General features: G+C 37.3%; 1 protein-coding gene across 1 annotated transcript in view; it reads right to left on the reverse strand.

Moving 5' to 3' along the window:
* Positions 1-23288, reverse strand: part of unc119b (unc-119 homolog b (C. elegans)) — a 32073-nt gene that overhangs the window by 3042 nt on the left and 5743 nt on the right. The window contains exons 2-4 of the mRNA XM_036587647.1: positions 2700-2813; positions 1664-1763; positions 598-770 (exon numbers count right to left, since the gene is read on the reverse strand). Of these exons, the coding sequence (XP_036443540.1) occupies positions 598-770; positions 1664-1763; positions 2700-2813 (387 nt within the window). The remainder of the gene's footprint in view (positions 1-597; positions 771-1663; positions 1764-2699; positions 2814-23288) is intronic.

Consider the following 23288-nt stretch of genomic DNA (forward strand, 5'->3'; position numbering starts at 1 on the left):
GGCTGGATATTTTTGGTTGGTGGACTATTCTCAGTCCAGCAGTGACACGGAGCGCATGACACACTGTGCAGCATACACACACTAAAATACCACTGCCATCACTGCAGTGCTGAGAATGATCCACCACCCAACTACTACCTGCTCAGTAGTTGACAAAGTAGTTGACTCAGTAGTTATGAATAGAGTTGTGTTTTAACATTACATAATGTCACCTTCAAGACTTTCAACAGACATAGCTAGCCAGCTACCATAACCAACGCTAGCAGAGAGGAGAGGTGTTAAGGTGACTCTTCATTTTGATTGTTTCATTCAAATGTATGCATATGTTGAATCGACTTCTCTATGTCCCTTTGAAATCAGCATTTCTGTTTCATGATTCATGATGCTGCATTGACATGGGTGTGGGAAAGGCCCCAGAATGCCTTAATACAGCCCCAGAATAGGATGAGTGCCAAGTTATTGGTTGCAATTAACATAACACAATGATACAACCAAATTAAATTGCATTATCACTGATAGCAATTAAATTGTCCAAATTATCTGCAAATAATATATCGGCCACTGATACATGGTGCAGTTTTATTGTGCAGTACTCACTGATGTCCTCCGAGAGTGGGGGAAACTCGTAGATGTGCTCACAGGTGTTCTTGCTGCTGGGGATGCAAAAGCCAAACTCAAAGTCAAAACTCTTCAGCAGCTGATCGCGGAAGTAGTGCCTCTCGATCATACGGAAGTTATTGATGGGGATGTCGCCCACGGTGAACTCCACACTAAAATAACCACAGGGAACAACAAAGGATGGAAAAAACGCATTAGGAATTAATCTGGCATCCGGCAGTCTTCAATGAATTTGTGTCAAACGTACTTATAATACTGTTCCTTTGAACCTTTGCATGTTTATGAAATTCATTAGAGGTCATGTTTATGAAATTAATTGGAGGTCACATTTGCTGAGATACCATTAATGTTCAAAGTGGTTCATTTCCTCCAGATGCTGGACATCCGCTTCCCCCCAAGCACGGCATATGAGAATTCATGCTCATTAGTTATAACAAGGAACTTGCTGCATCCGTCATATTTTCTCTATCTGCCTCACAGTTGCATTCGCTAGGCAGGTCTAATTAAGAGCAACGATGTTGCTTCAGTGGACTGGTCATCTCTGCTTATTTACTCTGACCTGAATAATGCAGTCTTTTCCGGAAGTCTGAAAATAGAGCTCCACTGTGGAATATCCCTGTCCTCACAGCATTTTTGTGTTGATTTTCTTTTCTTATTAAAGGCAGCAGGACTTCTTGTCCTTTCCATTACAGGCATCTTATTCTTGAGAAGTCAATAAAAAAATAACATAAAAATAAAACAGGAACAGAAATAAAAAGAAACTACAGAAATATTTCCATTTTTTAAAACCTAATCTCTACCTGCTCTAATTGCGTTGTACTGTTGAATACTTTTTGAATGTGACTGCCTGCACTTATCAAAGAACACAAAATCAAATAGAAGCCTTTGGGCATTTGGGGATCTTGGTGAATGTGTCAATGTGAATACTACAGATACAGCACAAAGTGATTAGGTTGAAAAACACTGGCGTACTCCTTTTGAGTTTCTCTCATGATACTCTACATTCCTGAATACCAAAGCAGTGCATTAGCGTAGTCTCACTTACGTGGCTCCAACCTGACGTAGCCGTAGAAATGCTGGCGTGAACTGATATCTCACAAATCTGCCAGCATTGGGGTCAATGTCTCTTTTCTCTCCCCCTTTGTCTATGGAAAACCATACATTATTAAAACAACCTACAGCAGGGATGTCCAATCTTATCTGCAAAGGGCTGGTGTGGCTGCAGGTTTTCATTCTAACAAAGCAGGAGCACACACGATCAATTCTTTGACTGAGACCAACTGAATAAACAAGTAGAATCAAGTGTGCTTGATTGGAATGAAAGCCTGCAGTCACACCAGCCCTTTGCAGATACGGCTGGACACAGCTGACCTAGAAGTACCATTTTTTCATTTTAAAGGATTAGAAACAAAAAAGTCAACATCCTGTGTATAATCAACTGCTATAGACTACAATACTGAGCAAAGTTAGAGAACACCCTTCATTTATCTAATTTCCAGGAAAATGCCTATTGTGTACGTTACTCATTTTTCAGGAGATGTTTCTGAGGAAATTAGATATAAGATAATCCACTTGCACAAGGAAAGTAAAAGTCAAAGGGAAAATAAGTCACAAAACAGGAATGCCCAAAACTGTTGTTCAAAAAAATGAACAGATGTAAAGAAAATGGGACTCCTAACAACTATGCAAGACCTGCTAGACCGCCAAAACTGTCATCATCAGATAAACAATACTTTTAAGCGTTCAAATTTGAGAGAATGGATAAAAACAAGCTCCACTTTTGCTTCAGTGAGAAGACAACTCAACACTATAGGTCTGAAAGGATGTGTAGTTGTCAAGAGGCTGAAAATTAAATGAACTGTGGTCTCTAACGTTTGCACAGTACTGTATGTCACATGAAAAGAGAAGATGTCTTAAGATAGCACCTTCTATGAATGTCATCAACAGGTATTTCATGGGAAATCCTAAAGAATTTTCAGTTAAAATAAGGTCAGGAGACACTGGTTGGCTTTCAGTTGTTACAGTCAGGATAATCTACATTTGAGTGTGTAAGTGGGTCACTGGTACCCAGTTGCACTCACCACTTGCTGGAGGCTTTGTGATTTCAAACAGCACCGTCCCTGTCTCCATGTCTCTGATTTTAAACCGTGTAAAGTCAATGTTGTATATGTTGTCGTCTGGACTGCACAAGTAATCTGGGAAAGGAAAATAATACATTTACAATCATTTTTTTCAAATTTCACACTATGATACAACACACCATCTGAGGATAAAATTAGCACATCATAAAGAATGAGTCATAGCACAACATGTTCAAATTCTGCAGGCCTTCCAGGCTTAGCAATTACATAATTACTATAAATTCATGACTCTCTATAACCCCCCACTACATCCAAAGGCTACACGCATACTCACTTTACACTAATGTATTAATAGTTTGAGCTATTTTTGCCTCAATAATCTGTTATGTCACCGTAAGACGCGACTCCGCCAATCAGCTTTTGCTTACTGCACAGCCAAATGTTTCAACAGGCAGTGGACTGAAGGTAAATTTATATAATCATACAGCAGAGTAATTAATTACACTTTATACTCGTGCACAATTTGATACTGCTGTACGAGCCTAATTCACAACTTGTAAGACAGCTATTATGTTATTAACGTTCTGTGTAATGAATGAAAACGTATTAGAGAGAGAAAGAGGGAAATAAATGAAGAAATTAAGGAAGAAGAAGAAGGAGGGTAGAGAGAGAGAGATGGGGTATGTATTTATATAGCAAACGACTGCAGCACAAACAATGAAAGATTTGAAATAACATTGGACTTGTTAGTATAACATAACATTAGCCACTTTACTACTAACTGAAAAAGCTAACAAATCATGACACACCATAAGTCACTGTTGGAACAAAATAACCTTCAAAACAGGAAAAGGAGTAAAAAAACATTGTCAACTTATAATGTAAGTTATGTTGTGTTTGACTGAAGCTCGTAAGTCAGGATATTCCCACTTTCAAATGGGGAAAAAAATAATCAAAGAAAACACCTCCTAAGGTTGTCCCAGCCCCAACTAAGAACGACTTGTCCTTGGCTTTAAATCAGTAAACACAGACGCAATAGTGATAAAGTTTACTGCTTTGAGGAGGTAAATACATCATGAATGTTAAAATGATCATATCAGTAAAATTAGCTTGCTAGCACACTGCTAACAATACTCGCCTTCATTTCATGTTTTTCGTACACAGCGTTAATGTATTCTTTTCCATTTTGTTACGACACTCATCATGAAATTTTCAATGTTAAAGGACAGCAGGTGTTTTTGAATGGTGTAAAAAAACATGAAGGTACAAAGTTTTGTCCCGACAGAGAGGCTCTCTCCTGCTATGAAGAGTGAACCAACTAAACAGGATTTAACATGTACAATTTATTAAGATTTCTTACTAAAGAGTCAGTGTGGAGAAATGCAGTAAATGTTCATACAAGTACAAGATTTCCAACTTGCTAATTATGGTTGTATGTAAGGCTTTGTTGTTGCAGCATTAAAATCTGCCTTCTCTGTCAAAACTGGACTCCAGAGATACACCTCCCTTCCCTCTTGAGGAGAACAAAGCCCTTTCGAATTCACAGGGACCACTGAACACCACAGCCTGTATCCCAGAGGTAAACCACACCTCTGCACTAATCACTGAGGGACTTGGTACTGCATCTTTCATGAAGCATGAAATGGGCCTTCCCCAATATCAACTAAACGCTCCCAATGCACAGATGCTTTATTTGTGAAGTAGACAAAGCAATAAAAGCTGCAAGCCAAGCAAAAAAAAGCTGCTGGTGTACCACCCCAGAGTCCAAACCCCAACATCATTGAACGTGTTTGAGATTATTGGGATTGTGAGCAGCAGAAACTGCAACCAACTTCTAAGACTGATCTTCAGAGGTGTGGAAAAACAGCTCTACAGATTTCTTTGAAAAACTAAAAAGCAACTCCCATGAAAAGAAGGGTAGCTGAAATAAAGGCAAAGGTAGAAGTAAATCACACTTTTGCGCTTAACACTGAGGGACTCCTGGTACTGCATCTTTTGTGTGTTTTAAAGTGGCACACCCCTCATAATATCAAGTAAACACACTTTATACACGGTTTCTTTTATTTGTGAAGTAGACAAAGCAACAAAGCAAAGCTCCTTAAAAATTTAAATACTTTTATCCAGAGCAATTTACAATGGCTGGTGAATGTAATGTTAGGAGTCTCACTGTTTGCTTACATTACAGCTGCTAATTCCTGTACGAATGAGTAATCAAACTCAGTCATCCTCTCTCAATATTCCTAACAACTCCACTGACAGAACCTCTGGCCTCAACAGAAAGAAACATATTAACAGAGTAATAATACACTTTGGAACATGATTATCCAACAATGGGCTTAACACTTAAAATAAATAAATAAACAAAATAATCAAATATAGAATATCAGGCCTTAGAATCTTAGAATACCATTTATAAAGCAGAAATATTGTGACATTATACTGTGCTGACTTTCTCTCCTACTCCTAATGCTTAAATAATGTAAAACCAATAGGATAACTGCATAAAAATGGTACTATGATGCTTGTGCTGTATGAATTCATAGGTTTTAAATAATTTGTAGGAAGTTTAAAAATTTTAGTCATGTCCAGAATTAAAAGAAAACATATAACTGAAAAGTCTGTACAGCACCTAAAAGGAAGTAACAAACATTTCTTCATGGCTTTACAAATACAAATATCGGTAACACTTCTAGGAATCCTGAATTAATGCATTTATGAGGTGGAATATAGCACACACAACACCTTATAATACCTGGCATAAGCCTGTATAATGTCTTTTAAGTAGTTATAATAACACGCCATAAAACAAGAGTATATGACTTCATAAAGTCAGGTTTCATATCACAATATAAAATATGTTCATAAGAACATTGTAGACACTAATGCTGTAATGCACCATAACAAATTATAAATCTTTATGCCAGGCTGTTACAGGTTTTTTAACCATCTTCTAAATGCTAAGGAAATTTAATTTCAGTACATTATACCTTATAGAGCATTATAAGTGCTCTTTACAGGCTTTAAGTGAACTGAGGTTATCTCACCTAACTGGTAATGCAGGTCATATGATGTGAATATCTTGCTGTGCTCCATCTTTCAAATTGAGGAACTGTTTAAGCTTAAGTGTGGCATTATAAAGCATCATGTACAGTGTTGTGAAAAAGTATTTGCCCCCTTCTGAAGTTATGTATTTGCCACATTTGAATGTTTCAGATCATCAAACTACTTTTATATCATGCAAAAATAACCCAAGTAAACACAAAATGCTGTTTTTGAATGATTTAATTTTCTGAAAATGGAAAAATGCTGTTTAGCCTAACCCGGCGCACGAGAAACAGTACCTGCGCACTTAGCTACTAAATTAACTAGTTAACCAATTTAATTGACAACTCGGGTCAGTTTCACTAGATACACCCAGGCATGATTACTGTCAGACCTGTTGAATCTAAATATCACTTAAATACAACCTGCCTGGCAATGTGAAACAGGCTACAAGGTCTCAAAAAGCAGCACATGATGCTGCATTCTAAAGAGACACACAGATGTGAAACAAAGTCACTGCAATCTATCAGTCAGGTAAGGGTTACAAAGCCATTGCTAAGTCTCTGGGACTCCAGCAAACCACAGTGAGAGACCACAGCTGACCAAAAAGACCACAAAGGCTCATCTCACATTTGCCAAAAAACATTTAGATGTCCCCCAAGATTTTTGAGATAATATTCTGTGTATTGATGAGTCAAAGGTGGAACTTCCTGGAAGTTATGGGTCACCTTACATCTGGCATAAAGCTAACACTGCATTCCACCATAAAGCTCATCACACCAACAGTCAAACATGGTGGTGGTAGTATGATGGCCTGGGGCTGCTTTGCTTCTGAGGACCTGGATGACTTGTCATAATTGATGGAATGATTCTGCTCTCTGTCAGAAAATCCTGAAGGAGAAAGTCTGCCCATCAGTCTGCAACCTAAACATCAACCGCAGTTGGGTTGTGCAGCAGGACAATGATCTGAAACACACAGTCAAGTATATCTCTGAATGGCTCAAAATAAACAAAATCAGGGCTTTGGAGTAGCCAAGCCAAAGTCCTGACTTAAATCCCATTGAGATGCTGTGGAAAGACCTTAAATTGGCAGTTCATGCTAGAAACCCCTCCAATGTAGCTGAGTTAAAACAATTCCGCAAAGAAAAGCGGGCCAAAATTCCTTCACAGTGATGTAAAAGGCTCATAGCAAGTTATCGGCAACGTCTGATTACAGTTGTTACTCCCAAAGGTGGCAGAACCAGCTATCCAAGAATTCCATTTAACCTGTGTATGTAATTATTAAATAAAATATAACAGTACTGTACATAATTCAGCATTCAGCATAGCATTTCCATGAAATGATTATGTGAATAGAGGCATGGGGTGGGATTTCCCAAGGTCACATGAGCAGTGAGGCGCGTGCGCTCCTCTGTCTGTCCACTGCAGCCCAGGTCCTAGATTAAAGCTCTTAAGCAGCTTATGGCATCTCAGCGTCACAGGGGCGGACTGGGACACGGTCAGGGGATTTAGAAGGAAAGTTCTGTGGACTTTTCTCTGCTGAATCCACTCTGGGGCCTAACTGCTGCACAGCCCACAATTTGACTTTTTCAAAAAAAAATAAATAAATAAATAAAAATAAAAAGTTGTGACAAAATGACTTTCACAAAGCAGTGAAATCAGGTCACATTCTCAACAGCAGTTTTAATAATCAGTTAAAAATGTATGAAGATTAGTTCAACGTATGTACTAAGGTTTTTAAATGATATATATTGTGTATTTGTTATATTGTGGGTGTTTGTATGTGTAATTATGTCAGTAGAAATAAGAAAATGATACGTCATCTTTAGGGTCTTGATTGTGTGTTGAATGTATTGAAGAATTAATACATTTAATTAACACATTACTGCATTTTTGGTGCCTGTAGATCTATTTTTGACTTCAGGGTTAATGATGTAGAGGGTGCGATAAAGAACAGCACTGCCTCTAGCGCTACTGCTTTGTCAGCAACTGTCAATTCTGAGGCCTGCTGAACTCATTGCCCTCTCCATTTTCTGACTAAATACACTTCAGTCTTCATCCTAGCAGTTCTTGTGATTACGGAGGATTTAGCACAGCTGCACTGTGGACAAATTATACATTCTGATTATATTACTACGTATTGCAATTGTAATACGACTATGATATGATAATTGTATTTATCGCATCTCTTATTGTACCATATTCTGGTTATTAGCATATATTGCAACATTACACTATTATTCAGTAGTTCACTGTACCCCACACATACATTGTATTACTGTGCACATAGTATTACACTTTACTACACTGTACATTCACAATGCAATGGCATTACAGCCATCTCGTACTTTATTCATTGCTGCCAGTCAGCTGTACCGTTTGGTGCCATTCCTTTATTTATTGCATCTAGTCTGTGCAACACCCTTTTTGTACATGCAACACCTCCCTCCCCTTTTGGCCCCTGTGTAGTTCTATTTATATTTTTATATGTAGAAACATGCTGCTGTGCTATAGGAATTTCACTGAATACATATCTTGAACTATGAACTATCACAAACACTGGTAAACCTTTGATGTCATATGGTTAAAGACTGGCATATATTATTCTCATTCACATACTGCATTCACATACTGCAGCCTCCTGTGACATCAGTACTGCACAGCCAATATCACAAGAACAGTTAACAAACATACATTGTGCACACCTACATCACAGCTGTCGCAAAGAGAATGCAAAAAAATTGATGCTAGAATGTTACTCCACAGGAACAAAGAAACGGAAATTCTTCCTCAGATTTCTCATTACTCAAAAGCTTAGCACTAACTGTGTGGTTAGGAATAAAAATGTTATGTTGAGGTCAATATAACAGAGTATGAATTAAAGAAACTGACTGTAGGATGTAATGCTAGTTATTAAGAGTTTGAGGTTCATTTCTTGAGCAGGCCATAAGTTTACAAATACTGTGTGTACTGTGCTGAAGTACTAGTCCTTTTTTTTGTCTCGGACTTGTCTTGAACTCTATACCATTTGTACTTGGACTTGTCTTGGTTTCAGCCACTGGTCTCGCCAAATGGAACTTCTGGTCTCGACCGAGACTGCCTGCCATTTAAAAATATATTTATTATCTTTCTTTTAACTCTCACCAATGTTCACTGACTCACACACTACTACGCTACTCACAATCATTGTGTGTATTTGTGTCTGGTATTCATTCACAGTGGCACTGAACACCAAGAAGCTCAGAAAAACTTTTAAAAATTTAGAAAAGTAATTGATTGTTAATAGAAAACAAGATATTTAACTAGGATTTGAATTTGATTGAGCTGTTAAACAGTTCTGTGTTGTGGAAAAAACATCCTTTATATTTTTACTTATGTATGTCATTTCATGACTGACACATCTGGAAAAAAAAGTCAGAAACACGGACTCAAACCTGTGAATAATAGTAATAGTAACTCTAGAACTCAAAGCATTAAAAATTTATAGCTCATTTTTAAGTGACTCCAACAAACAATTTAAAGAGACCAAAGAAATCTGGACTGAAAGAAGTTAAAGGCTAAATAACGCTTGGACTGAGAGAGGAATTTATATTTTATAGACTCTGTTTAGGCCCCCTATAAACTCGTATTTGGCTCTATATACAGTTTGTTAGATAAATCTGATCTAATCATCTAATCATAGTCTTGGACTCAACATAGGTAAACTTGATCTCTACGCAAGTATATACCTTCAACATAAGTGTGATTACAACACAGCAGAGGCCCAAATGCCTTCTTGTTCCTTCTGTTAGTATGTTATCCTTTAAACATCCATCAAACATTCATAAACAAGTAATAAATAAGTCTGCTCAAAAGGCACTTGCTCAGATGATTCAGAATATCTTGGCCCTTCATGGTCATCCTTATTGTGTATTCTTTAATTTGTTCGATAATATGCAAACAGATTAGCAATAGTGTGCTCTCAACACATATATATCAATAATAGTGCAACACTTATAAGTCGGCTATTTGGTGCAGGCTTTCTAATTTAACATTCTGGGAAAAAACCCTAATAAAAATGAATACAGTGCAGTGATAAATCACTTCTGGAATAAATATGGATTCACAGACCCATTCATGCTGGAGTATTTACAGTCTATCTTGGAAGTGACTCACCACTTTATCTCTAAGCTGTTAGATAATTTGGAAATTGCATGACACCACTATGGATTATAGTACTGATGCAATGCCCTTATACAGCCCCTCACAAAAAGGCATTGTGGAACTAGAAGAAATTAGAAATTTCATATCTGAAATCTCTGAATACCCAATCTACTGGAGCTCTAGGAACAAGAGAGAGAGAGAGAGAGAGAGAGTGTGAGAGAGAGAGGGAGAGGGAGAGAGAGAGAGAGAGAGGGAGGAAGTGTATTAGGTAAGAGGCTGTGTGTAATCCGCTGGCAGTGAGGCAACGCATGGCCTAAAGCACTGTAACACTAACACCAAACACAGAAAATAGATGATACAAAGCTTTGATTGCACAAAGGCCTGGACATCAGGGACATCTAAGTTTCTATATTTTTATCTTACAGACTGACAGACATATATATACACCCAGCATGTTAAATGCAAATAAAAAACAAAAAGCAGTGATTTGCAAGTCCACTCTGCCCTGTATTTAAGTAAAAATATATACATCAACAAACAACATCAACTTTTTTGTAAATATATGCTCAACAGGGCAATTTAAGACTAGAAACATTGTGAAATGTTCAAAAAGCATCTTAATCAGGTGATACAATCATGTTTGGGTACAAAAAGGAACGCTGGGAAATCCCTAGTCCTTCTTGAGCATGGGTAAAGGCTCGCCATTGCCAAAAATATGCATCAACAAATAATCCAACATGTTTAAAAACAACGTTCCTCAGCAAGCAACTGCAAGGATTTTAGCTATTTTACCCTCTACCGTGTGTAATATCATAAAAAGAATCAGAGAACATGGAGAAATCTCTGTGTGTAAAGGGCTGAAAACCACAAAAGAACATCCACAACCTTTGTTTTCTCATTAAAACCAACACGTTTCTGTAATGGATGTCACCACAGGGTTTTAGGAATACTATGACAAACCACTGTCAATAAACACTGTTCGTCGCTGCATCCACAAATGCAAGACGTCCATGCTTATTTCAACATGGCAACACCAAGCCATGTTCTGCACGTTACAACAGCGTGGCTGCGTAGTCAGAGAGTGTGGGTACTAGATTGGCCCGTCTCCCTTTGAAGATGTGGTGCATCATGAAGCGGAAAATACGGTGACTAAGGAACCGTACGATTCCATAAAAATTTTAAATTCTACAGGATCAATTTGTGTCTTCAGCCCCCAAATGTTTATTCAGTGTCATTAAAAAGGAATGTGAGGTAACCAATAAAACATGCTCCTCTTTCAACTTTTTTTGGAATGTCTTGTTTGTTAACATTTACATATTCTGTAAAAGAAAGTAGAAAAGTACAATTAACAATCTGCAACTGTTAACGGACAGTTACTTAATATCTGACTAACAAAGTAATTGTGGCCCCTGCAACAGTTTGGGGAACATACTATGTTACTACTTACTAATCTAATTTTTTGGTAGATAGCAAATCTTTCTTTGTAGCCAGCTAGGAGTCCTTCTGTTCTTAAATTAGGAATTTCTACCCACTCTTCCCTTGCAGAACACTTCTAGCTCTGTGATACTCCTGGGCCATCTTGCATGCACAAATGTTTAAGATCTGTCTACAGATTTTCAATGATGCAAGTCAAAGCATTCCAAAAGCTTTATCTTGAGTTTCTTGTAGCAGATTATGATGGACTTTGAGGTATATTTAAGACCAATGTCCTATTGTAGAAGCTAGCCTCTTCTCAGCTTTAACATGACTGACTGTGTCACATTTGCTTCCAGAATTTGTTTCTATTTAGTGGAATCCATTCTTCCCTCTAATCGTGCAGTATTTCTTGTGCCATTAGCTGCCACACAATCACAAAGCATAAAAAATCCACCCTGATGCTTAATAGTTGGCAAGGTCTTCTTTTAATCAAATACTGCTAATACAGTCCTTTAATGACTTTAGTTTCATTTTTACTGCATCAGTCCAAAGTACTTGTTTCCAAAATGCCTCTGATTTATCTGGTTTTGCATTCTTTAAACACTGAGTTTTGTGATAAGGTTGCAGGTATGGTTTATTCTGGATATAATGTTTGTGCAAGCACTTACATACAATTACATACACACACACAAAGTTTGACATGACAGCAATGACATTTTTTGGTTTCTAAGTATATTAATCGTGCACTTTGGTTAGTGTCACTTTTACACATGCACACACACGCACACAGGAAACCACAGCAGGAACAGCTCTGCTGCCACAACTAACATGATATTTTGACTACTTAACAACTCCACATCCTGACCTAATTACTGCATAATTTAGACCTAAATCACCACAGAAGGGGAATGGCCTTTATTACCAAGATCTCAATCACTATTTAGGCATAGTTTTATGGTTTTCACATCACTTTGGAAATCTGGTGCTTTTATTCTGCATGCATGTATGTATGCATTATATATATATATATATATATGTGTGTGTGTGTGTGTGTGTGTATGTATATATATATAAAACAAACATACATACATACATACATACATAGATATAGAGCTTGGCTGCCCCCACTTGTTAAACTTCACTCCACAGACATGGAACACATTTTAATATCACGGCATTAGTACAGAATTTGTGCATTCATAAGTGTGTGTATATCCGTTTTGTAAATTATATTCTCAAGGGTCATGTCCTTAATTTTAGGCTTGCAGATTAGCCGTTAATTGCTGACTAATACCAGGTCGGATATTGGTCAAAAGAGTTTTCCAAAATTTGTATCCCTACTTGTCCAAATTACATTCTGAGACGGTAAAGAAGGTATTAAAGACTAGGTTTTGGTATCAAAAAACTTGATACCCATTCCTAGACGACATGGCACTATAACCATTGCAAATACTCTGAACCAGGAACACAAAGGAAATAAAAGCAGAAACCTAAATTGGCCACAGTGGTGAACCCACAATCAGCCAGCAGTACCAAGTGTTTAGTATGTCAAGATAAGTTAAATGGTGAGAAGTGCTAAACGTGTCAGGCCTGCGATTCTCTAACAGCATGTGATTATGCATGTATGTGTAATTTCTCTTTTCCTGTTTTTAAAGTCACAGAGACAAAACATAAAAAAAGGAAAAAAGTGACAGACTCCTACACTACCATCACCAACCACGGCCTCTCACTGTGAACTCATGCTTGTTTATGACTCATTTGCATCGTACAAGGTGATGACTCATGGTGCGATACAGTGTTTGCGTCTAACCTAACCCCTATTTGTTCCTCTTTATAGCTTATCTCCAAAGTGCCTCGTCGAAAACAGAGCATTTCCTTTCTTCTACATTCGCATAGCTGATACATTCAACACTTGCATTTAGTGAATCAAGAACTATTACAGAGACAAGGCCTTCCTTGCAATGAATAAAGCACAGTGCTAAATATTACATTCAAGAGAGATATTATTATTAGTAATTAGATAAAGAGCTTTGAAATCAATTGTTTTCATCATCACTGTTTCTTTTACTGCTTAACTAAACCAACTAGCTTTCAAGTCATGAACAGCTGCACATGTTTGTAATCTTAACCCCTCAGTCAGCAGCAGAGTTTATTTTGGGTGGATTAATTGGAAGTCAATTGGAAATACTCTGCTGGGTCTGCATCCAGAATGTGCTACCCCAGTTAACGACCCCTGTTATAGACATTATCTATTGTATCCATTTTCTGTTGTTGCATTTTCCAAAGTAGAAACTTAGTAATGGTTAGCTGCAATGAAAAGCTTCTCAACCAATCAAATTGTGCTGTCAGAACTAACTGTTGTATTATGCGTCACAATATGCTTCTCTCAGTGTATCATAGGTATCACGAGTGCTTCCAGAACGCTGAACAACTCCATAATATGCAAATAACAGAGAGCCTGTAAACAACACCAGCGTTGTTAAACTGCTCAGAAACAAGCTGTTACTGTATTTTATTTTTTTTTTGTATTATTTGATTTTTTCCTTTCAGTTCCTTCTTAAAAGGTTTATTTCTGCCAACATGTAATTAATAAATTAACTATACTTGATTTCCAACAGTCTTCTATACAAAAGTGGCACTACTGTTCTGCTGGTGCATTTTGTCCTTTCCAACTTGTCCTCAAATGCCAGAGAAAGTAGATATTGTGACAAATATTGTGTAGTTAATTCACATTGGTGACCATAGCGAGTGGTAGCTTCTTATTCTTTTCTTTTAACCTTTCTCATTCTTGAAAGAAATTCTCAAAGTGCTCTCCTTTTGCTCTGATGAGGAATTCACTTGGCTCACTGACTGACAGACACACAGAAGCTACAGGATGTTCCACTTGCAACCTGTTTCTTCGATGTCAGTCATTTAGCTTCCTTATTCTTCTCCACAGTCACTTCCTCTCATCTGCTCTTCAACATCGCCCTAGTTGGAGCTGCCACCAGGCAGTGGAGAAGCACCACCTGTCTCTTTTATATTTCATACAGGATACTTCTCTGGTGAAAGTGAGACTCTAGTCAAGCAGAACAAAGAATAAAGATCAGAAAAGTCCTATAGGTTGTCTGCAAAAGCAGTTTGTGTACTGGCAGAGCAAAGAGATACCAGCATGATAAATTATTCAGCATCACTCATCCAAGAATGTGTGGGTGGTTGAGCTGATGTTCCATTTTGTGTGTTTGCAATGACAAATACATATTTGTAGTACATTTTATTCAAACTAATTACATTATGAAATGCTTAATTTAAAAAGCATTGAAAAATATATTTCAAATGACTTGACACTCTGCTTGACTGTCCAGAGTAATATCTCATAACTACCGTAATTTCAATAAAGAATAACCACAAATCTATTAAATTAATATTATACATAAGAAGAAAATGTTCACTATGAAACTATAATTTGTAGGTCTTCATGTTCCCGATGGATCGCATTTTGCCTGCAAAACTGATGTCCACATTGTGCTGCCGCTCTATAAATATTAAACAGGCATTCATTTAGACATCCAATTACTGAAAATGACTCTCATGCAGAAGCAGAGCACAAGGTCTAAACAAAAGAAATGTAGCTCAAATATTTATTGAAATATTACTATTTCCTGTTTTGTTAGAAATGGGAAACATTCAATTCAAGGCCGTCTGGACTACATTTAGACAGAAAATTGACCATTTATCCGGAAATGTCCAACCATCTGACAGCAATGTCCTTCAGTGTGACATAAACTTATTACCACAATGGACACAGACTCTCATAAATGGCTATGAATAAGACATCTAAGTTCATCATAAAATTACGCTTCTTTTATCATGGCTAATGGGTCACTGTAGTGTTATGTCCATTTTGCTCGGTTTGGGTCCTCCTCCTAATGGTCCTCCAGTAAAAGGAAGACTAATTGTGATTATAATAGGCCTATTTTAAAAGTACACTGGAAAAAACAACAATCTTACATGGCTATTAATTATTTTAACCAACATTTAACAGTTATAAACCTTTTTTCACTCTGGTTCAACCAGTACACCTTGTGTACTGGTTGAACTGCAACACAGATAACACAAATCTTTAGTCTAATCTATCTTAATCTGTGCAGTCCACACTACCACAGGACAATGCAGGCACCTAACTGGCTAGTACACTGCTTAGTAATGCAGGACCACCTCCCAGTTTAGAACAATGGCAACTGCCTCCTTATGGACTTTAAATCACAGAGGATACACGGCATAGCACTACTTCACTAGTAAATTCTTACAGTAATTTCATCATGACAATTATTCTAAGCTACACTATAAACTGTAAACATAGCCACATGCGCGTCACAATTTATCCAAGACAGCAAAATCAAATGAACTTCACAGCTAAAGCATCTAATTTTCAGCTGGTACACTTTTTCAGTGCTATGCTCATGTTAACAGTGAGCAACTAAACAGATCATTTAAAGCTTTTAAATTTGCTCCATGGAAGATGTTTAATTTATCCTACAGTTTGTTCTTTTTTCCCCAATTAGTAAACTCATGGTGTCCTACAAGTGAATTAATTAAAGGGAAACATCTGTGTTTTGACTACATAACAAGACTGTTGTTTTTAAAGCATGTTTCTTAAAATACTCTGCCGTCCATTGTTCCCTCTACAATCCTATTACTCCATCCGTATGATTATTCTGCGCTGATGTACGTTATAGTATTTATCATAGATTATTGTATTCCAAAGGATGTATCTGTCTGCACTTAGGACACTGGGTTGCAAAAGAGTTGCAGCCAATTTTAGAACAGTAAGCTGGTAGATTAGCCATCTGGAGCTAAGAGGTGCAGATATAGAAGAAGAACAGGAAGCCAAAGTGAGAGGACATGAGAGACCACAAACGTACAGCAGACACATCTTAAAAAAAAAAAAAAGGCTTACTCATTTATCAAAATTTCTTTACTTCACAATATGGTTCAGAACCTTCTTAAACTAAAACATACACAACAATCCAACATTTCACATTAAACTATTCTTGCACTAATTTGGCCCACATGATAAATTGTTAATGCTAGAATACTGAAGAAGATATGCCTTAAAATGGATTCACTTTTTATGCAATTCCAGTCAAGGTAATAATATAGTGAAATTTGAAATCGGATGGAGGCCTTAAGGTCATACAGTGTCTTGGCTAGTACGGAAATAGCCTAAAGGTTTGGTGGTTCTGACAAGTAAGCTACATCAATAGTGTTCAGTTAAACGAACCAAATAAAGCAATAAAGCCATGATGGATAATGACTGGTATAGAATTTTCTTCTTGCCATTTTCACTTCAACTGGCTGCTTTACTGCTAACTTTAATACTGCCCTAAGGATTAAATAATGACTACAGGTATTAAATGAAACTTGCTAATTTAACCAAACTTAATTACACTATATGACCAAAATTATGTGGACTCCCCTCTTAATTTTTGATGTTTCTGCCACACTTATTGCTAACAGGTGTACATCCATAATCTTCACAGATTTTGGCATAAAATGGGTTGTACTGTAGAGCTCAGTGACAGTAGTGTCATAGGATGCCACTTTTGCCGCAAGTCAGTTCATGCACTGGTCAACTGTAAGTGCTACCTATTACTGTGAAACAAAAGCGAAGCAACAATGCGGTAGACCACACAAACTCACAGAGCAGGGTGTGAGTGCCGAAGCAGGTAAAATCACCTATGCTCTGGGGCATCACTCACTACAGAGTTACAAACTATAATGGATTTCCATGGCCGAGCAGCTGAACACAAGCCTAAGACCTCTTTGTGCAATGCCAAGCATCGACTGGAGTGGTGTAAAGCATGCCACCACTGGACTCTGGAGCAGTAGAAATGTGTTCTCTGGAGTGATGAATTACAGTTCACTATCTGGCAGACTGTCGGGTGAATCTGGGCTTGGTGGATGCCAGGACGGCACTACGTACCGGAATGCACAGTGCCAACAGTAAAGCTTGGTGGAGGTGGTCTAATGGTCTAGAGCTGTTATTCAGGGTTTGGGATTAGCCCCTAAGCTTGAGTGAAGGGTATATGTTAATGCGATAGCATAAAAACACATTTAAAAAAAAAACACATGCTCCTAACTTTGTAGGAAGGCTGCAAAGGGGGGCAGTATTAACGCCCATGGTTTTGGAATGGGATGTACCAGAAGCTCATATAAGTGTGATGGTTAGGTGTCCACATAGTGTTTATCACACTTCAAGTAATATTAGTTGTTTTTCTCAAAAGTATGTTAGGACCAACTAAATTATTAAAAAGATCATTCACACTTTGATTAACCTATGAAAACACAATGGTCTGTCCTAGCTACCTAACAACCAGCACTGAAGTATTATTGAAGCCTCTACACGCTCATAGGCCAGGCTGGTCTAATGTGCCCACTTTCCAATCCCAGATTAAATACTTCTCCTGAGAAGAGAGGGAGAAAAGTTTATCACTTTAAAAGTGCCCATCACTGTTTACTGGCAGTTGGCCATTTTCTTCCGGAGCTTGAAGGCTTTCAGCTCGACCCCATGATGTACTGATCATACCCACACTATAAAAACAGACTGTTTTCTAACTAACTAGAAATAGAACACCTTTAAAGCCCAGACAACAACAGCCTGTAACAGTAAAGTCTTAAGGATTGACTTCATCAACCTCAACTAATCTGCAAACACAGTTCATCTGTGACCGCATCAGTAGATCAGCTGAAATTGTTTACCCCATTTAGGCAGAATGATTCACTTCTCTCATTTTAGAATCATCCACTCATATACTTGATACAATGCCTTTAAATTTAATCAAAGATATCTACCAGAATCGATCAGAAATAATCAGGCTACTGTTAACCACTGGAAATGTTTTTTTAGCCCTGGTGACACAACGATAATAAAATAACACTCTCAAATTAATGAAACCGTTAATCAGTAAACCTAATATTGCTCCCTGCAAGGTGCCCAATTAAAGGCCAGTCTAAAATCTTCTCTTTAACACTAACATCTTTGAGAAAGTTGTAACTCAACAGCTGAGCCCACATTTCTTAAGGTAAAAAAACTCCCAAACAAGAAATATTTTAGTTAGGAAACAGGCCTAATCACAGTACAGAGACTGCACTATTTTACTCAAAAATGTTCTCATACTGACCAGGGCTTAATCTCTTTGCTTGTGCTACTTGAGGTCCATGCAGCATTTGACACTGTATGTCACAATATTCTTCTACACAAACTAGAAAATCTCATTACAGTTAGGAGTATGGCACTTTCTTTGTGCAGATCTGACTGACTACCATAAGCATAAACACTGTGTTTTCACAACACAGAAAACTAACATATGGTGTCCCACAAGACTCTGTTCTAGGGCCATTTATAGGCCAGTTTAGTTTCATTTCATATGACATCAATGGGTGCAGTAATCTGTAAACATGGCATTAGCTTCCTTTGCCATGTTGATGACACAACTCTATGTGTCAGCCAACCCAAATGATGAACACCAACTTAGGATTGTTGATTGCATAAAGGACATTAAAGACTGGATGTTGAATAACTTCCTCCTACTTAACTCAGGCAAAATAAAAGTGCTGTTACTTGGTCCAAGAGTTGCCAGAAGTAAACAGTTTGAATATATGTCTATGTCTTGATCTAATCTCTCATTTAATACACATAGGTAGCATTAATGGAATAGCTTCTTGCCCTGAACCCATTACAATCTGTCACACCTGTTTCAAACACAAGAGATGTTGGTGGTGATCTGCTGTATCTCTCACATGCCCACTTAGGTTTGCTAATGCACCGGAGGGTGCTGATGTCTCAGGACGCTCTCACGCGTGAGATACTTTCTGGTTCTCCTCTTATAGTTAGGTTGTTAAAGTTAGGACTGCCAGAACATTTGCTTGCAATATGAACACATATGAACCTTTAAAGAGATCCACGATAGATTTTTAACATATTTTGACTTGTATCACTATAATAACTGCTGCCTGGTTGTGCCAGTACCCACCTAACCAGGTCTCAATTAGTCCAGAATAAAGCAGCCCGTCCTTAATAGAACTAGGATTTGACCATATTAGCCCTATTTTAAATGAACACTACATGCTTATATAGAAAGTAATTGTTACATAGGCCTTATTTTGGAATTTTATGAGTGGGGTTGCCTGTACTTATGTCTGTTCTTTTTCTATAAGAAATGTCTATTTAATATCTGATTTCTGTATGTCCCAACACAATGTACAAATGGCACCAAGTGTTAAAACGAATTTTCTCTTTGGAGGACAGTAAAGAATCTAATCTGATCTGCACTGTCCCTCATTTCTATTCTGCATTGACTACAAAATAATGCTACTGATAAAAGTTCTAAACTGTCTCAACTCACCACCTTTACCCTGTATGATCTGATTGTCTCGGTTTCATTCTACTTTTAATTTTCATATCATAATTCCACTATCCAGTGCTGATTCCACTTGTGTCCAGATCCAGATGATTCCTCTTCTGAGTCTTGGTTCCTTTCTGGGTTTCTTACTTAAGCTTCTACTGTCACTCATTCAATAGAGATCTGAACCTAAATCTCTGTAAAGCTACTTTGTGACAACACACATTGTAAAAAGCACTATATAAATGAAACTGAACTGAAGTAAAGTGTTATATAACCTTACAAGCAGGAAAAAAAAACAGAACAGGTGGCTTCCAAAAGCTACACTGACAGTGAACACTGGCTGTGTAGCAGAGGTGCAGCCTAAAGCCAGGATCAAACCTGAGCTGTGCCATGTGCAATATGAAATTCAACTAGCAGCACTGCTGGGGAGAGGGATGACAGTAGGAGACAATCTCTCCTTTAAGAATTCCCATATTGATAAGTTAGGTGACCATATAGTCACAAAATGGCTTAGCAGTCAACCTGACAATGCTGAATGGATAGTGGCTTGAAAATGTTGATGACAGCTGATACAGCAGGTCTTAGAAAAAGCATGCAGAACCATCACGGTAAGCAAATCTGGCAATCTATCTAAAGTACGCAAAATGAACAAAAATCTTTAAATAAATTTAGAAAAATATGATTAAGAAATACTAAGGATGTAACAATGAATCATGACATTGTGATATAGTAGTACAAAAACCTGCAACGTGCACCATAAAGATGTCACTGCATCTTTTGCATTTTAAAGAGCAGACTTTCTGTTCATTAAGGCATTGAATGCAATTGCAGCTAGTCCTAATCAACCCACACTCCTCCTATCTCCCAAATGTAGTCTCCTAAGCAAGCTGTGCAAAAACATGAATACAGTCAGTTATCATTTATCTTATTTTAACATTCAAATTTGGTTCAAAATATTGTGAGAACATTGACTCATGACCCCAGGATCGAGATCTAAACCAAATCATGGCATTGTTACACCCGTAACAGACACTGGAACTACGTTAAGTGTGTGAGATGAGTTTGGAGTTGAGTGAGTTTGGAGCAAGAGAAAAAATGTCTGCTAGATTTAGGAGAGGCCATAAAGCACTTACACACCTAAATATATATTTATATATTTAAACATTTGTGAATTGATAACACTTCCTGAGTATTTAATATCTAATAACTCTGAACAGGTCAATTCTTTTTCCTCGGTTAATGAAGCATTGAGGCTGTGTTAGACAATGCATTTACTTGCAAGTTGTTTCTTTAATATTTTAAATAAAAATAAAATCACTTGGGTTAAATTAAAATGCCCAAGCAACAATGTATTTTAGAGAAAAAAAATGCTAATACATTCAAAGCCATGAATACAGGTAATGTTACGAGCTGCAGCATTTAGAAGCAGCTGAAATTTGTTAAGTTAATAGGTAATCCAGCCAAAGGAGAGTTACAATAATCAAGCTTAGATGTTACAAATGTATGCACAAACGTCTCTGTAACAGCTTTTCAGAGGTATGGGCGAAGTCAAAAAATTTCAGAGATGAAAATAAGCAGTGCGAGTGAGGGATTTAATGGAGTTTCCATTGACAGAGTACTATCCAGGATGGCACCAAGGCTCTTAACATGTGTAGTTTAAGAGTTTCATCATTAAAAGATATATGAAAATCAGATAATTTACATATCGTACATTTAAATCCAATTACAAGAACCTCAGTTCAGCATCAAGAAATTACGAGTCATCCATTTTTATCAAAAATATTTACACATATCCAAAATTTCATGGGATTTGTGGTTTCTCTCCCAAGCTTGCTAGTTTTTCAATACACACCGACTGTCATCTTCAATCACTTGCCAAACCAATCAGTCAGTGGGATCATGTAATCTCTAATAACAGTAGTGGATTCAAGGAAAAAGAGTGTCCAGAAAGTATGAAATCAAGTACTGTGCATACACTATTTAAATATAAGACCTAAATACTGAGTTCTGCTGCTCTCTTGTTCTGATCACACTGCAAACATCTCAGCCATATTTAAATGCAAAGTATAAAAGCCAGTTCTGATGACCAAGACTTTTGTGAATTTAAATAATTACCTTTTAATACACAATTCTCATCTAATGCCATCTCATAAAAACACCTTTTGATGGTTCCAACATTCTCAATACTATTCGGACGAACTCCTTGACCGAACAAAAGCCTATAGTAAAACAAAGAGGACAGTAATTAATGGTGTCTGTTTAGAACAGACAGGAGAGAGCAGGAAGGTATTCCAGCCCACTGGAGCTCAACTCCTCTAATCTGGTTTAGTGATTTGCATGGGAGCAAATCCATCTAATCAGAGGATACGGCCGGTGTGAAAACGAGAGTGAGGGAATTGGTGGATTCATGAGGTCACATTTCAGAGAGAAATAAATAAGCATCATAAAAGACAGCAATAAAAAAGAGGGGAAAAAAGGAAAAAAGGCTGGTAGTGACACACAATTCCACTGGCTACTCTGAAGGGAGCAGGAGAACTTTGGGCAGGTGTCCATACACGCAGCTTTGTGCATTCAGTAGATAAGACACCAATATAAACCGTTCCTCAATTCTGATATGACAGACAGCAGTGCTCTTTTGGGCTTACAGTGCAGCTGAGCATTGAAACAGAGAAGTATCTGACAGAGGACTGAATATAAATCTGGCAATGAAGAGTGGGTATTACATCAAAGCTTTGTTATCTATCGAGCCATGGCCTGGACTCCATGTAACAGTGACAGGGCCTCTGTTGTCTGGTGTCACAGGGGCTGCATTATGTGGCCAATGCTGGCCTTTCTAGACTCCTGAATGCACAGTCTAAGTTGAAAGGATACTGGTATTGTGTTTTATTTAACTGGTCATGGGGACCAGTGGCTCAAGAAGACAAGAAAAAACTATAACATTGTTTAAAGGCTGTCCTCTCTATAAGTACTAAGCTTAGACCTCACTTATTAATTTATACTACTACCCCAGATAGCATAAAGATTAATAAAACAACATTAGTTTCTTAATTATAAAATATATACATTTTTAAGCATTTTTGTTATAATCTTTCTGAAATCTAATGATTGCAAACCATTTTGCTTTGACTGACACTATTTCTCAATTATGTTTACTTTATTTAAACAAATATTGAACATTCCATTCGGTCATGTTTGGCAGGAACAATTTTAGCTGACTTTGAGCGTAACTCAAAAAAGCTAGCCCATACATCACTACCAAGCACAGCAGTTGTACACACATACAATCATAATATTTATTAAAACATAAAAAGGTTTACTTAATTGTAGAAAAAGTTCTTCAAATAAACTCATGAATTTACCTCACTAATCTAAAGTAAAACTAAATCAAAAGAAATCAAAAGGATTTTTTGAAAAGCATTAAAAAAAATAAAAAGTATTATTTTCACAAGTTGAAATTTAGGGGTTAGGGTTTGGGTCAGCCACCACCTAAAGGAAATTACTCTCTAAATGTTTTTTTTGTATGATATTTTACTTATTATCATCATCAGCCTGAATACTCAGTTTTGTTTTTTTTTTCCTACTCTGGGACTGCAGTCCAGAC

The sequence above is a fragment of the Colossoma macropomum genome, unplaced genomic scaffold, assembly GCF_904425465.1.
Source record: "Colossoma macropomum unplaced genomic scaffold, Colossoma_macropomum, whole genome shotgun sequence".
Classification (NCBI taxonomy): domain Eukaryota; kingdom Metazoa; phylum Chordata; class Actinopteri; order Characiformes; family Serrasalmidae; genus Colossoma; species Colossoma macropomum.